Raw genomic sequence first — 17,080 nt, forward strand, 5'->3', positions numbered from 1 at the left:
GTGGTAGGTTGGTTATATGCCACTAACAACAAGTGCAGTGGGCATATGAAGGTGAACGAGTGCGTTTCGATCAGGACATATCGGACCGATCGTCGTCGTCGACGGTGTTCTGGCGGGCGAGGGCCTCCTCGAGCTTCTTCTTGCGCTCGAGGTCGCGCTGGCGCCGGGCCTGGTCGCGGGCGCGGCGCCGGGCCTCCTGCTTCTCGCTGACGAGGTAGGGCACGGCGCGGACGACGGTGAAGATGCCCTTGCAGCCCCTGGCGAAGTGGGCGCGGGCCTCCTTGAAGTGGGCCTTGGTCTCGTTGTAGTTGGCGCGCGCCGCCGTGGCGTGCTTCTTGGCTCGGTACGCCTTCTCGGCGCGCGCGGCCTTCTGGAACTGCTCCGACGCCTGCCGCCGGTTCGTGATCAGCACGTTCTCGGTGCCCGAGGTGCCGGGCCGCGGCGTCGGGAGCGGCTTCTCCGAGACTTCGGCCTCGGCCTCCTTGCCCTTGCCCTTGCCCTTGCGGTCCTTCTTGGATGTCGAGTCCTTGGCCATCTTGAACAGAGGCATAACCTAGGTGGTGGATGGGATTGTGTGGTGGTGTTTGGTGTGTGTTTGGTGAGTGAATGGCTGACTGGATGAGCTGAAGAAGGCTTCAGAATCTCAAGGTCGTATAGTAATACTATATATAGTCGGTGTAAACGAGTGACTGATGGGACAAAACCGCACGAGGAGTGAACACCAAAGTATGAGTCACTAGCGATCTTAACTATCAGTTATATATGTTGCCCTCGCGGAGAAAAAAAAAACCACTAGAAGGCGATATCGCATAAACCGTTCCAAATTTGTCATTCCCCTTTCAGGGGTCCATCTACGGACTTGCCTTATGGCTGCTCGTGGATTCATGCAGACCGTGCTCTCATCTGTCCAATCTGTCCAATCTCTTCGGCCAGGGGTGGTGAAGCGGAGAGGATTGACACTTCACACGTTGGTGGGTGCGGATGGTGCTAAGGTTGACGGGCAGAAAACAATTCGTTGTTTGTGGGCGATGTTTCGCTGGGTGGGTGCATAAGAATCCAATCAAACGCGTGCCTTGAAGATGGACGCGAACAGCATGGAACGCCCGCCACAATCCCTGTCGCCACGGCCATCTCCAGACCTGATCCCCGTCAAGGATGCGGGTCAGTTATAAATGGCATAGAAGCCTTGGACCGGGCGATACATATATCGTCGCATTGCAATTTGGTAGTGCATTGAGGCCTTGATGATGGTATAAGTGCCTGGGTGCGTTCCCATCTCCATGAAATGCATCTATGCTGTGGAATCCATGGAAGAAGTCGGCGTGAAACGGACAAGGCCCGGTTCGGTTCGTTCGCCGGGCTCCAACCCACTGCCAGCAGCCAACAGCTGAGCTGGTTGCTGCTAGGGATGCAGCATGCATGCATATATGCAGATTAGCCATGGAAACGGCGCCTAGATACATAAGTGTTGGTAAACATACGAAAACACAAATCGAATCACATGTCTTTCTTTGGTGGGAGTGGCTTCTGCCCTGTCCAGCCCTGCCGTGCCACCTCGCTCGCTTAGCTACGGCAAGGCAATCCAATCCAATCCAGCCCCTCTGGATTCCAAGGGACCTCAAAAGGCGTTCCTGTCAGTCAATCAATCAAGCACATGTCGGAGAAAAAAAGGAAGCAATCTAACGGACGCCCATCTTCGATCTCGCATCTATCATCAAATGCAAAGGAGACTATACTTTCCCACAAGTTCCCGTCTTTTGATCCCCCACGTTTTATGTCATAAAGTGACGTAGGTTCCACGGCCTTCTGGCCAAGCTGGGCAACCGGCAATTCGCCCGTCAATCTCCACAACCACTGCGCCATTTGGAAGCAGCACTTAGCCGATGCGGAGGGAATTACGGGGTAGTCCAAGCTTGGAAGCCCATGGTCACTTTGGACAAAGGCGTCTGTGACGACAGAGGGTATTTGGGCCCCAGCCAGTGGCGGTCTTGATTTAATCCCTTTGTTTTCCCGTTCTTTCTCTTCTTCTCTTCTTGCTTCACTCTACAGCTACGATATTCTGGCCAGGCCATCCTCACCATGTCTTCTCCAGCAAATCCCTCAACGGATGTTGGCGAACTGCGCCAGAGACACGCCGCACCCCCTTCAACAGCCAATGACTCGCTAGACTCCCCGCGCCCGGACAATGCTTCCTCCAACAGCGGCCCGGACACGGACCCGGAACCGAAAGCCCCGAAGACCTTTGGCCGCACTCCGGACGGAACAAGTCAGTAAGGAAAATTGACCAACGCTAGATGTGATACTAACCTAGGGCTCGTGTACATAGTATTTACCGTACCAACCACTCATGACATGGTCTCTCAGCTGCTAGACCCTAGACAGCCCAAAAACCTGTCAGATGCCATTGTGCTGGCCATACTCGCTGCTCATATAGCCTTGCTCTACTTCCTTCCTGCATCTGTGAAGCAGTATGTCTTCGGTGTCGTGTTTCTCTTGTGGCGTGCGTCCTACAACTTGGGCATTGGTCTGCTGCTTAGAGCGCAATCGAACGATAACAAGCTCGTCGTCTGGGCGCAGAAGTGGAAGCTCTTTGTGAACCCTGCTACTGGTGAGAACCCGCGGCCTTGGCTCTACGGGCTTCTGAAGAAGGAGCTAGAAGCCAAGATCCCCGAGGACTACCAGTTTGAGAAAGCCCCTCTCGAGTACAACACCTGGCTCGTTTTCCGCAGACTCGTCGATCTTATTCTCATGTGTGACTTTGTGTCGTACTGCTTGTTTGCGATTGCCTGCTCCCACACGCCCGAGGGTGAGTCTGCCCTCACCGGCATCGGCCGCTGGGTATTGGGCTTGATGCTTGTCGGCTTCAATCTATGGGTGAAACTTGACGCTCATCGAGTCGTGAAAGACTATGCATGGTACTGGGGCGACTTCTTCTACCTGATAGACCAGGAGTTGACGTTCGATGGCGTCTTTGAGATGGCCCCCCACCCATGTACTCGATTGGCTATGCCGGCTACTATGGTATTTCCATCATGGCGGCCAGCTACCAGGTCCTGTTCATTTCCATGCTTGCCCATGCGGCGCAGTTCGTCTTCCTCGTCTATGTGGAGAACCCTCACATTGACAAGACTTACAACCCCCCACCACCTCGCAGACGTGGAGATCCCCAGACGGCAGTGGATACTTCAGAAGCAGAACAGACTTATTCTGCGGAGCCCAGAGATGCACCGCCGAGTGACTATCCGTCGGGACCCTCTTCTCAAACCTCTCCCGCTCCGATTCATAATCTGCTTGGGCTCAACAATGTCGATCTCTTCCGCACTACCGACTTTTCCTCGTTGCTCATCGTTTGCTACCTCATAGTTGTGGCAGTTGTGACGCCGGACACGCATTTGTTTCAGCTGCTCTTTGCCTTTCACGCAACGGCCTGGAGACTGTGGTACTCTGTTGGCCTCGGTGCCATTCTGTCCCAACAGTCTGCGAACAAGACTTGGACGCGCCACTTCCTTAAGTTTGGCGAAAATGTCGACGAAGCATGGAGACAATGGAAGGGGATGTACCATATCTCTCAAGTCATGACGTACACGTCCTTCATTGCTGCGTGCTGGAAGATGTACTCGTTCCCGGGCGACTGGGAAAATGGCCCCGCATTGTTGAAGCACGTTCTCGGCGCTGCCCTCATTGCTCTCCATATATGGACGGCCGTCAGCATCCACGAGTCGCTTGGAGAATTCGGCTGGTTCTTTGGCGATTTCTTCCTTGACCAGGGCGCGAGACTGACATACAAGTCCATCTACCGCTTCTTAAACAACCCCGAAAGGTTTCTTGGCACGGCTGGCCTATGGGGAGCGGCATTGATCACCTGGAATAAGACGGTATTCCTTCTGGCCTTGACAGGACACCTGTGTACCTTTGGTTTCCTACAATTTGTCGAAAAGCCGCACATGCGGAAAATCTACGGCCGGGAGATTCGCAAAGAAGCTGGTCTCACCAAATTCTTGCGCTCCTCGCTTCCACCGCCGGTCAAGAACTACTATTCAAGCGTCAACCGAGTCGTGGATGGCACTTCGAACTTCGTGGAGGACTTTCTGGAGTCCGCTCGCCCAAAGCTGGCTGCTGGTGTATCCACTATCGTCCGAGATACTACTGCCCTATTCAATAATGTCCCGGCTCGCCTAACGCTGACCAAACTGTCTCCCGACTTGGCAGGGTTTGACCCGAAGGACTATTCCTTGGAAGTGCGGGGTGAGTCGGCTGTGTATTCGACTCTGACGGAACGGTCGACCGGCAAGGAGGCGACTAGGGCTCGCTTCCCAGGCGAGCTCAAGACGATGATTCTGGAATATGGCGCCCCTATCAAGGTTAAGTGGACCGCACCAGCCAACCATAGCAAGAAGGACTGGATCGGACTGTACATGGTTGCGGACAATCGATCTCGAGACGCCACCGAGGTCTCTTCTCTTGGACGTTGGGTGCCAACGACGCCTGGCCAATTCGACTCTCCCAGCGCTGACAAGGGCATCCTAATCCACGACCAGCCCGTCACTGGCACCGATGTCGACTTGGTCCGAGGGGAGGTCGTATTCGAGGGCGACAAGTTATGGTGGACCCGCGGTGTCTTCGAGTTCCGCTACCACCACGACGGCAACCACAACGTCATGTCCATCTCGCAGCCCTTCGAAATCCAGATCGGTCGGTTCGACGAGGACGACGTCGAGGTGGACACCAAGGGCATGTACGAGACGGCCGTGCAGGACTCGCTCCTGCCGCTGGTGAAGAACTGCTTCGACCGCGACCCGGACATTGCGCCCAACACGCCCGACGAGCCCTTCGGGAGCCACGTGGAGCGGGACGGCAAATACGCAAAGCGCGTGGTTTATGCGATCCAGCAGATGTTCGGTATTGAGTTCGCCCCCGCCGTGGTCCCCGTCGACGGAAACGTCCGGAAGCTGGCCTGGAGAATCTGCAATGCTAAGAAGGCTCTTGTAAGTGACCGCTCTTCTATGATTTAAATTTTGGAGAGCTCGCTCCATTGATCCGTGATCCGTGCAACAGCTAACGTTACTTGTCTGGTAGGCCCCATATAGTATGTCGCACTCCAAGGGTTCAGCGACGCCCGCAGCCGAGAAGGAGTGATTGAAGTGGAAGAGAGTAGCACATGAGGAGGCCCTGTACTACACACGATTTCCTCCGAATAAAAGCTCCCCCATGTTGGGTCGACTTGCAGGCATTATCGCTTTAGACCAGAAAATAATGAGCGGACAGCGGTGCCTCTATTGTTTTGGTGGGGTTTATCACAGCGTCATTCTGTATATGAATCCGTATAGTTATTGAAATACCAATTAAGGAGATGTTCCTGCTATCTACTCGTCAGTTTCACCCTGGCACGAACAACGTGGACGGTGGGCTTCAGTGTCAGCGTACTGTGTCAAGTGAATGCATGACACCCTTCTCTGCCCCTTCCAACACCCGTGCTTCCCCGCAATCTCAGTCTCGGGATGCGCGTTCCTAAACCCCAAGATTGTGTTGAAAGGAGACTTAACTGCTCGTTGTGTCTTTCGGCAGGAGGAAGGGGTCTTGTGGCCATAGTGACAAATGTGTTGTATGACTGAATAGGTGTGTAGGTAAGTAGGCAACGAATAGGCTGTTTATTATACGTAAGTCGAGGTCGTCTCTGCGGTCCGCAGTGCAGATATCGTCTGCGACTGGCTGCTCTGTCCTATTGGGGCAATTTGATGCGGCCCAGGTCGTGATTTCCCCGCATCTCGTCCCGGAGACGAGTAGCTTGGTAGAGAGCTCGGGGAGGCCCATTATTTGTCTGGTAAAAGCATTTCCCCCCTTTGTGCTCCCCATCTCGGTTTTCTCCAACTATTTTGAACAAACCTCACAGTAAATCCATCAGGTGCTACACTGCGGAGATTTGTTGAGAATCGGACGTTGCTGGGTCTGTACACAAGTGTATAGAAAGTTTGTGCTCCAGAACCGAGCTATCATCTGTACATTTCATATATTGTACCCGCAGGACATCAACAATGAAAGTCACACAGGCATGTTACCAGATATTAATCCAGAACATGTTGTTATCAAAGAAGAGTAAATTACTGATCAGACAACACTAGATTTATGCATATCCTATCAAGGCGCTGCGGCCTATGCCGTTAAAGACCGCCCGGTTAAACAAGCAAGGTCTTGAGTACGACCGCCGGTTTATGCTCCTCAAGGTGCGTGAGGATGGAAGTCTGCAGAACGTACAGGTACTCTACTTTCCAGAATGTACTCGCCTGTTTCAAGCCATCGACGGAGACGACATTGTGGTGACGCATCGGCCGCCCGAGACCGGGGACAACGGAGTCAAAGCGTCGGAGCAGCCCCGCGATGATACCGAACTCCGCGTGCCTCTGGAACCGAACACGGCGGGCCTTGAGCCAATCGATATACAACTTTACGGCGCCGATGCTCGTGCATACCGGATGGGCGCAGAACCGTATGACCGATGGTTCTCGGCGTGCCTAGGATACGACGTTCTACTAGTGTACATTGGCGACGGCCGACGTCGAATACTTGCGCATTCGCCCCGACAAGAGGCTGAGGCGGAGAAGACGAACATGACACCAATCACGGCAACATCATCGTCCTCCTGGATTTCGTCAATTACTTCGTACATTATAGGTACACCTCATCGAAGTGGAGGGGAGGGGTCGGGCGATGATACCGAGGAAGACGATGACTGGCTCACCTTCAACGAGGCGGCGCCTTACCTGATCGCATCACAAGCGTCGCTGCGCAATGTGAGCTCCCGCCTACCTCCAGGTGAAACTGCCGACATGATGCGATTTCGGCCCAACATCGTCGTAGACGGCGATGAGGTCACATGTTGGGATGAAGATTATTGGGGCGAGCTCGTGGTCAGCCCCAGCTCGTGCGATGGCAGTGGTGGCGCTGGTGACGAAAGAAGCAAACAAGCGAATGACGACATCGGCGACAGGAACAGAAAATGCAGGCTGGTGCTCACGGCCAACTGCGGACGCTGCATATCTGTCAATATCGACTACGAGACAGGGCGAATGGCAGAGGGCGAGGCGGGCATGGTACTGAAGAAGCTGATGTGCGATCGTCGCGTGGATGCTGGCCACAAGTGGTCCCCCATTTTGGGCGGTATGCACACCTCCTGCCGACTCCAAGAGGAGATGCCGTCATCACTGCCGCAGGCCATCGAGATGCCTCGTCAGTGGCAGTGATATCCGTTGGCGACGAGGTGAAGGTGACAAAACGCAATGCCGAGCTGACTGTTTGGCGGTGGCCCAAAACGTAACAGATAATAGGAGGGCGAGCAGCAACACATCGGCCATAACAGCCAGATATCATGGCGTCTGTGAAAGTGTGTGGTGCCAACGCAGCGATCTCGGCGGTGGACACGGATAGGAAGAAAAGTCGAATAACGCACTTTTCCTCCTCACATCGGACGGACGGAGGACTTGAGGTTGCTTGTCGTGTTGTATGTATAGGTATGCGTATGAAGTTGGGGTGGGCGTGGGTGAAGCAAGCACGCGAGCAATCAAGCAATCATAGACGTAGCAATAGAAGTAGCTGATGGGTCTTCTAGATGTTGTAGGTTGTGTGTTCCTAGGCGTCGGCGGCGGCGCATGGGGGCCCAAAGATGTCAGCAATCATGAAACCCAACCGGTTGTGTGCGCGCGTGGCTCATCCCATTGCTGTTCCGTCCATGGCGCTCCCGTCCAGGTACCATCCACGTGTTTGGGCTGTTCCTGGTTTCCCCATTGAGCAGCGGACTTTGAAACGACAGATAAGGAAGCGCATGTGAGAAATGATGAGGAAAGGGCCAGATGTGACAAGACGAGACGAGGCGGGTATGTATAACGCCAACACGGGTAAACGTCCGGGGCTTCTTTCTTATTTTGCCCAAAACCCCAGGAGACAAGTCATTCGGGCCATAATCGGATGTCACGTCACGTTGACGTTGGCGTTGGTGTTGGTGTTGGAATGGCCGGCGTAGGCGTCGTTGCAGGTGCAGGTGCGATTTCAAATCAAGCAAAATCAAGCTTCAAATTGATGTTGTGCTTGTGGGTGTTGAGAGTGTCAAACCCCGTTGGGCTGATTTATTATTACCTTAGGTGCATGGCTTGGGATTGGGATGCCTTCAATTGATTCCCTTCAATTTCATGCTTGATGGATCGGAGAAGGAAGGTACGTATTTAACCTAGTCCGTACATGTATCAATTCAAAGTTGTAGCTGACCGGGAAGCGACAGGTCGCTCAACTGACTTGCATTTGGATCAATGGGACTTCGCATCATCTTAGGCACATTGACAGGTTACACAACGTCAAGCCTTTATTCCGGGGACGAGAGCCCCTCTATGCCTGCGCATACACCTACCTCACCTGATGGAGTCCTAGAAGCCTGATCCTTCCAACCATCCATATCATTGACAAGCCGTTGTGTGCAGAGTGATATTATGTCTACCCTGAGCTTATGTGGATACAAATGTACATGGCTGGGATCAGCATCTTGTCCGAGATCAGGATGACATATCATGTGTCTGCTGTCGAAGCCTCAACCATACAGCGCGGGAAGAGATGAACTGCAGTGCTGATATGTAAAGGAGCTAGCAATTGCAGTAGTCAATATTCAAGTGAAAAGGCGAAAGTCCAGGTGGCACTGCCTGCCTTCCATTGACATCACTTTGTTTCCTTAAGCGTACATGACAAGGCTGCAAAAACGCCATTGTGAATCCCCCATTTTTTGACTCCTGTAAACCCCAAGGTCGGTTCCGTAAGACCGCAACTTTTCTTTTCCCCTAGAGTATGCGCCAACAACCAAGTCTAATGAGTGAGAGTGGGAAAGAAAGGAAGGAAGAAAGAACCGTGTCCGTACGCCAGTCCATAACCGTGCCAGTCTGTAGAGGCATCCATCTATGTCTGCAGTCCTGCAGAAAGCCAAGTGCACCAAACACCAGAGAAAGGAGACTAGAGTACAGTAAAGTGTTGCTGGCCATGTAGGCTTTGTCGCTAGGTCGAAACGCTTCAAGAGAATAAATACCGAGACGTCTTGGATTGTGGGATCCGTACCACCTTCGCTGCCGACGGCTCGCTGCAGTTGCTGGTACACCAAGAATTTGCGCGTAGCTAAGAGAAGCTTTCCAGAAGGCCTCTTCCGCAACTTTGCATTGGTATCAGAGAGCCACCAGGGGGTAGGCCTGCACCGACGAGCAGTGAGACATGGCCGCCGTACTACTATGATCATGTCAGTATTCACTTGTAAACACAAGGACTATAGTAGGTCGGCCGGTAGGGCCACGGATATCCCCTAAGGACATGGCCAAATTGGAGTGAATATGGGTGTTTCCCTCCCGATCTCGTTCCCACTCACCTTAAAACCCAAGACTCTCAACCTTCGCTCGGAGCACCTAACGAGCTGTTGCCAAGTGCTGGCATCAGATGTTATGGACGCAAGCTCGACATGCGTGTACCTTGCAGTAGCGACACTCGAATATCCACCAAGACGGTCCAGAATGGCATAGGTTGCAAGTCCACTGAATGAGTGTGCTGTCTGATTTAATCATCTTGAATGAATGGGCGCAGTTGTTGGCAACAGCCATGGTGATGGAGCTGTGAAGTGGTGTCTGTCGAGTGACCGTTCTTTTACGAGGGTGTGTGGTAGGTTATGAGGACAAGCCCGTGCTAGTTTCTGTGGATGGGTCAGGATGGGTTCTCAACGATGCTCTGCACTCAGAGATTGTCCTTACCTTGCCGAGGGGTAGATGTTCTGGAGAGGATGCTTCTTGGACGTAAGGAAAGTGGTCTGCAGAGTGGAATAGACAGTCGGTAACATGTAACGAGGACATAGGGCCTTTTATGTTCCTCACATCGGCCCCAGAAACACTGTCAATGCTTCCTGAAGCTCCACCAGTCGTGTTTGCGGCGGTTGGACACCAACGCGGCAAAGTGAGGATGTGTGTTTGTAGGGCTGGCAATGAAAGATGGGGCGGCGGGTGGACGGAGATCAGAAACTTGTGACGATAGGGAGATGGACAGAACAGATTTGGGTAGTCGAGGCGAGGTGGTGAAGTGTCAGGTGTATCTCGATGTATTGTTCATGGGGGCCTCGATAGAGAAAAGGCGTGGAGATGCGTAGCACGGTACTCAAGAGGAAGAAGGAGGCTCAAGCTGGGAGAGTGATGTCGTACAGGTCAAGGCTTGTCTCAGTATATCAAGCTCCATGGCCGTACCTAAGTAGCTATATACATGTCATGTAGTTGGCAGACGGAAAGCCTCCCGGAGGGACCAACTCCATCTTCCGGCAAGGCAAGGGGTCCAGGGAAAGGCATCAATTGGGCTACCGGGCGAGGTTGATTGACATGACAGGAGGCCATGGTGGAACAAATCCTAATTTTGACGACATGGGGAGCAGATATGTGGGTTCGTCGAAGTCTATGTCAGTCGCTCGACTGGACTTGAGGAGGGACAGGGATCAGGGGAGTATGCTAGAGCAGTCAGGCATGGAATGGAGTCTGTCGATTTAGCAGCACGGTAGTAGTGATAGCAGGTCGCGACGTCAAAGCAAGTCACAAGCCGTTTACTTGTATTTCTTGATTTATCGGCGAAGTCATTTCGAAAGGGACCATGTCCCTGTTCTTCCCCTAAGTTACAGGTACACCCAATGCCACTCGCATCTGATTGGCCAAGGCAGATATACCCTATGTACCTACGTTGACGGGGCAGGGCATGTACGTATAGACGGATGTACATACATCGGGAGATGAAGATGAGGATATGACGTGACGTGACTGGCCCCCCGATGAGAATTGCCCAGGGCCGGTCAAGGAAAAGGCCTAGACGGATTGCTTTGCTCTGCGGCGCCAGGGCGTGGCATGGTCAATTCGAGTGCAATAGTTCGCGGGTATGCTGCCTGCAAGGACTTCCTGAAAGGACAGGGCGGCGCGGGATGGTGTGTAGACGGATTCTTTACCGGTCGATGTAGGTCAACCCTACAACTTGAAGGAATCATGCCGGGAGGGACGAATTGGAAGAGGGCATTGATAGGCACATCTCAGAAGTACCTAAATCACGCATTCATGGGCCGAGAAAGAGACATATCAAACAAACCAAGTCTGGTCACCCATATAGTCAAAAAATAAATAACCAAGGCCAGAGATTGCGAGAGGGCACGGGGGAAAGGAATAGAGAAGGAAAATGTAAAAAACAGAGAGGCCCAAAAAGAAACAAAACACAGCGGGCTCGACTATAACAGTCTAAAAGTAAGTTTGTAACCCAGGGTTGTAACTTGGGAGGTGAGAGAGTGAGAGAAGGTTCAATAAGGTGGATTAGCGTTGTTTCCATTTTGAGGTCCTACGCTAGCCAAGTAGTACAGGTACCAAGCCAGTCGGATTACTGGGCATTACGGGGGGGCCCTTCCAACAGAAGCCCAGCAAATCCAGAATGCTTCCTGATCAGATTGTTTGTTATACTACATACTTCGCTATCTTTTGGGGTTTGGGATTTCCCAGGCTAGGTCAAAGCCTAATCTGGCACCCTTGGCATTTGGCATTCCTGTATGTAATGTGTGGTAAGCAAATGCCTGCTACCTTGAGGCCTGCCCCTGTGATCCCTAGAATAGGTAGGTAGGTAGGTAAATACCAAGTACCTTGCCTTGGGTACATATCTTGCTTGTGCAAACGCTCGACTTGTCGATGGGTTGCAAGGTCAGGGCACAATAAACGAGAGACAGGGGACATATGACAGGGGCAGGGACAGGGGAGCCAGACCGGCACGGCAATCCACGGCACGAATACGGAAGCAGAGCCATGTGTGCGTGTGCGCGCGCGCGCGCGCGTGTGTGTGTGTGTGTGTGTGTGTGTGTGTGTGTATCCTCATTGCCATGCTGGATCGACAGAAAGCATGACTGGAATCTACAGCTATCGAGACCGTATCTGCCAGCCACGGGCAGATCGGATGGCCGCCCATTCATGCACGCATCGGTATGCGTGCATACATATCCATACCCTACACCTACACTACATACTACATATATGCATGTCGCTTGACGTGTTTAGACAAGACAAGATGGATCGCGGTTGGTTCCGAGTCCTCTGAGACATGCCACTTTTCCTTCCTCATCTGCCAAAAATCTAGCCATATTGAACGGTTTGTTTTGGAAATAGCCGGCCACATCGACAAACAATCCGGTGTGAGATTTTTGCTGCGAGATATATAGGTGTCCAAGACACGTCACCTTGGGACTCCAGTTATTTACCACCACCACCCTCTCCGTGTTACAAGCGTATTGTTATCATTGGGTGCTGTCAAATCCGTAGTCGTCCGTATCACTCACATCCTGCCCCGCATCCCACCAAGCTCAATCAAATCTATTAGATAGAATTTAGCAATCCCCGTTGACCGTTGACCGATAGATACCTCAAATACTTCACATACATACATACTTACACGCGTAGTCGGGTCCATTTGATCCAGCCCTTCCTCGGGCAGTGATGACAGCTGCAGTTGGAAGAATAAGTCAATCTTGAGGAAAAGGGCCAAAGGACGGAGTAATCGCATCGCATCTCCCACCACCTCCACTGAGACAAACGCGGAATGCATCTCCACAATCCACAACCATACCCAGTTCCATATACCCAAGCGACCGCGGATCCGCTATCATAATACTATTTGGTCGCGTAGGCCGTTTTTGAGCCCGTCAGCATCTTTATTGTTACTATTAGCATGGGCGCCGTAGCGACAGGCGCGGCATAAAATGGCATGGGATGGATGAGATGGATCAAATCGGAAAGGATAGGGTCAAACAGGCGAGTTCGCTTTCCTCCCTACAACACATGTGCCGACTACTGTATATTTTGCAATCTCCCTCAGCAAACAGAACAGGAATCGTGCCTGGGAGTAGCCATTTGCTGGACAAGGCGAGCCATAAGCGAACTTTTTTGCTCCGCCAAGCTCCGACGGTTGCGTTGCCTGTCATCTCCAAGGATTTATTACAGGAGGGGCATGCCCTGCTGCTGAGACGGCATAAGAGTCCAAGCTCATCGATCGCCGCCATTGCTGTCGTTGACCCCTCCTCTCCTCGACCTACCAACATTGGCTCGCGTGACTACCATCCGTTGATAGACACGGATTTCATCACCGTAATAGAACAGACGTGCCCGGGGCTCCAAATTACAATTTCCCTGCTGAGCTTCCCCAGTTCTGGTCTAGCCTCGCGTTGCCGATCAACAACAAAGCAAACAGCCTTCTGGAATACTACCTGCAAGCAAACCGATCTATCTCTATAGAGGTGCCAGGACCGACGTTAAGGGAACAAACACGATGTGACCAATCCCTCTCTTGGGCAGCACGGCCATCGTGTTTGCGACCAATACCTTATTGTACAGGCACCGGATGTACCCAAGTATCATCGAATCTGGCCAATCTGACCAGCACTAGGGACTCGGTTGATCTCGAATCTGATGCTGACTACTGATGCCGCTACCACGAACCAGCGCCGGAAGCCTTTCCGACCGGCGGCACGATCCATCAACCGCTCCCTGTCCAATCACAAAACGTTGGCCGTCTAAGGTGAGATCCCACTCGTCAGTCAGTCACATTTCTTCTTCCTCTTGTCACAGATCTTGGGAGACTATTCTCAACCAGGGCGACCTGCTGTATCTTGATCACCGATACGAGGCTTACCGATACAGATGGGTGGAGAACATCATACGGTAAAGAACACACCCTGTGGAAGTCGGTACTAGTTTCACGATGCCCCGGCACGGCTGCTACTGTACGTACCGAGTACATACCATATGTACATACTTATGGTTCGAACACTCCATGATGTAGCCGACCAATCATGAGGTATATCGTCGGGCTTCTGGCCAGGCTGCGTAGGACACCCAAAACAGAACGCTCCACAACTCCCCGTGGCCTTCCAGCCCTTGCTTTATTACCACGAGGGGGCCCTTGCATCTCGTAAGCGACCCTGAGTGGCGCTCTACGAAAGAACAGGCGATTTTCTCGATTGTTCTTCGTCAACGCATGTACAGAAGCAGCAGTTTGTTGCTCGGCACTCACTACTACACGAGAATAGTCTCAGCATTGACATTGCAAGCCTGTTGGTTGTTGTGATGATACTGGACCACCCCCATAATAGTCTCCGCAACCATTGTGAGAGGCTCGGTTGTCAATGCTAGTGCATTATCGACTTCAGTTGATGTTTGCAGGCAGGACATACTACTACCAGTTCACCCATCAGCCAACATGATGTTGCACAGAATGGTGAAATGGTAACCGAGGTGAACTCGTCTGATGATACCCTGCAAAGTACCAGTAGAGCGAGCCCACATGCATGCGCATCATTATCATCCTAGTTTGACAGCAGCCTTTAGGAATGACTGCCGACCTCTTGCACTGTAGAGAGGAAGAAAGAAGAGAGAGAGACGACTGCTTACGCGGCCCGAAAACCACGCCCTTGTGCGTTGAATTAGGAATGACGTGGCTATGACTTGAAACAGCCTCGAACGTTAATATATCAATCACGGTGCTGCTTCTCACCCCGAGCTCTGGTTGGCTGCTCCAGTATGCAGTTGGCCAAATCGGGAATCTGTCTTTGTGGGGGAGAAGGGAAACAACGGGCAAAACACCCCTTCACACACACACACAACCTGAAATCAGATCGATCGTGGCCGTTCACAGCCAACAGTCAACAGTGGCCTCAAAAGATCCAGACTATTAGAACACTATTATCAGCATACGCCAGACCGGTCGGCCTCATTGGGATAGGGGGGCAGTCTTTGCTTGCATCGGTCTGCATGGAAGGCATGCTGAGTACATGACGTACTGTATATCTACCCCAAATTTCTTCAAGTTTATTGGGAGTTACTCACTTGACATGAACACAATAAAAGGAATTGCTCGGTTGAGGCAATTTTCCCCATCACTATCCCCTTTCCTTGTGGCGTATATCCACAGAATTGCCCTTCGAGAATCTCCCAGGTTTCGAAGCTATGGAGTATGGACCAGCCCGCACCGGCGAACTGTGTCGGTTGCCCGAGGGCCGACCAAGCGGCCCAAGTAAGCTCGATGCGAGATCCGTAGCAAGTGCTCCTCGCTACCCGACCTGACAGCGGTGATGAAAAATTAACACACACAGTCCACTAGCGAGTTTTGAGTAGTGACGAGGAAAAGCTGATATGTCATGATGGAAGGTTGATTGCTCGACCGCCATCTCCTTACTTGATCCCTTCCCATCTATGCCCAATGGAGGCAGATCCAGGGAATGATAGGTGGAGTGGTTTGGACCAAGTGGTCGGGAGCGCTATTCATAAAGCAGCCCCTTGTCCATGTCAAAAGCAAATTTGACAGAGCCTTCTGCTGCTTTGCGTGGTGGCATGTGGTGTGGTGTAGCAAAAGCCACATGGCGCGTGCAAGGATGACCCAGGCAGCTTGTTTTGTGAGATGTTCTCGAAAAACCGTTGGAAGCAGGCGCCGATCCATCTTGGTCGCTTGTCGCTTGAAAGCAGGTCACCCACCAGTGGATCTCGGGATTTTCAAACCCACGCCCCGGCTCTGGCTCTCTCTGGCTCTCTCTGGCTCAGTGGGTGGTGAGTGGTGAGTGGCTCTCTGGGGCGGCACCCATTCTGAAACGCCCGTTTTTCTTCCTCCCCCAGTAAAGGACGGGACTGCCACCGAGAAATGCACAGTCTGCATCAATGCATGGCGAAGGTAAATGTGATAAAAGCCGAAGCCAGAACCACCCTCTGGTCCCTATCTTGCTTCACCGCCCTCTTTCCTTCCCTTTATTACAAAAGAGGTCTCAGATGGCTGCCCGGGAGCCAGTCTGGCCTGATAGCATGGTTCATGGGTTTTCGAACAGGCCGCCGCGGACCACGGAAGCGCTTCTTAGTTAGCCACCCATCCTGAAGCGAGGTACCCGGGGCGGCTCATTAGCATCATTCAATCAAGCGGCGCATATACATGCTGCCCGGCAGCTATATCGGATCATCGTTGCATGAGCTCGGCAGCAAGGAGCCCCAAAGCCAAAACACAGCGGTTCGTTCATCTGGCCATTTCCATGATCTGTGTCGGGGGGTGGGGGATATTACGTCGTTATCAAGTCACTCAGCATACCCTAGCAGCCGGCTCCGAGCCGGACGGGCCATTCTGAGCTCGACAAACAAGACATGATCTGTTTCGCAGCAGCAAATGCATGCGGCTCTGGCTGTTTGACGAGTGGATGTTCAAAGACACTAACCCATGCACTCTTGACTCATTCACTCCAAGTTTCCTTTTGCTTGCAACGGCGAAGTAAATCAACAGCAAGGAAGAGGTGCTCAGATCGCCTGTGTCTTCCTCAAGTATGTACTTTACCAACCACAACTGCCGCCCGCGCCCCCCTTTCATTATAATATACAGCATTCGGGTTTTCAGTAACGGCCCGTACGAGCGGACGAGACAGACCGGTGAGGAAAAGGAGGCTCGAAGGATTTCGAGAAGTTCGCTGTGCCTCGATGCCGCTGCATGCGAGCCCGGGGAGTTTTCTCTATACATCCTATCAACATATCCTGCGATCCTCAGACCCCGTTAGGCCGCCATCCCTCCCTCAAATCCCGTCCCCAGGATCAAGTCGCCCAGCCCAGCTTACCGGCTCTGGCAACAACTCAATGACTATATACGTATTAGCCCGATGCTCATGTATTGTATTTTAGGGATGCGATAACCTAACTACAACCTAGTAGTTGTGATCACAGATGACAGACAGGGTTGTCTATTGCTACCGGCCATGTCCCTCCATCCCTCCATCCTCTATACCCCCTGCGCCCCCAAGCCAATTGATTCACTAGTGTAGCCCTACGAGGAAACGAAATGCCGACCAGATAGGCACTCGCCTGCGTCCGCGAATGGAGCATCCTGTCCTGACCATGCCGCTGCTGTCAGCTTGCCATCCAACAGGGAAATTTTCCAATTAGGAGCGTTAAGGACTGGCATGCTTCCCGTTTTGATCCGAAATGGCATGTGATGTGCGCATGGTATTGAGTTAAGAGGGAAAAAATGTTTCAATAAGCGAGGTCGTAAT

The 17,080-nt window shown here is 52.4% G+C and overlaps 3 protein-coding genes across 3 annotated transcripts; 2 read left to right on the top strand and 1 right to left on the bottom strand.

Moving 5' to 3' along the window:
• Positions 1-70: 70 nt before the first annotated feature.
• PG994_013212 (uncharacterized protein) lies at positions 71-535 on the bottom strand (the record flags this gene model as incomplete). Its single annotated transcript, XM_066864621.1, has 1 exon — positions 71-535. The coding sequence occupies one exon, from the start codon at positions 533-535 to the stop codon at positions 71-73; it is 465 nt and encodes a 154-aa protein (XP_066709582.1).
• Positions 536-2,079: 1,544 nt separating this feature from the next.
• Positions 2,080-5,136, top strand: PG994_013213 (phospholipid methyltransferase-domain-containing protein; the record flags this gene model as incomplete). The annotated part of the gene is made up of 4 exons (XM_066864622.1): positions 2,080-2,266; positions 2,312-3,021; positions 3,051-4,985; positions 5,104-5,136. 4 exons carry the CDS (start codon positions 2,080-2,082, stop codon positions 5,134-5,136), a joined length of 2,865 nt encoding a protein of 954 aa, XP_066709583.1.
• Positions 5,137-6,152: 1,016 nt separating this feature from the next.
• Positions 6,153-7,238, top strand: PG994_013214 (uncharacterized protein; the record flags this gene model as incomplete). The annotated part of the gene is made up of 1 exon (XM_066864623.1): positions 6,153-7,238. One exon carries the CDS (start codon positions 6,153-6,155, stop codon positions 7,236-7,238), a length of 1,086 nt encoding a protein of 361 aa, XP_066709584.1.
• Between the last annotated feature and the right edge of the window lie 9,842 nt (positions 7,239-17,080).

Source organism: Apiospora phragmitis, assembly GCF_038363925.1.
Source record: "Apiospora phragmitis strain CBS 135458 chromosome Unknown utg000011l:1.0-3236445.0:1.0-3240683.0, whole genome shotgun sequence".
NCBI lineage: Eukaryota > Fungi > Ascomycota > Sordariomycetes > Amphisphaeriales > Apiosporaceae > Apiospora > Apiospora phragmitis.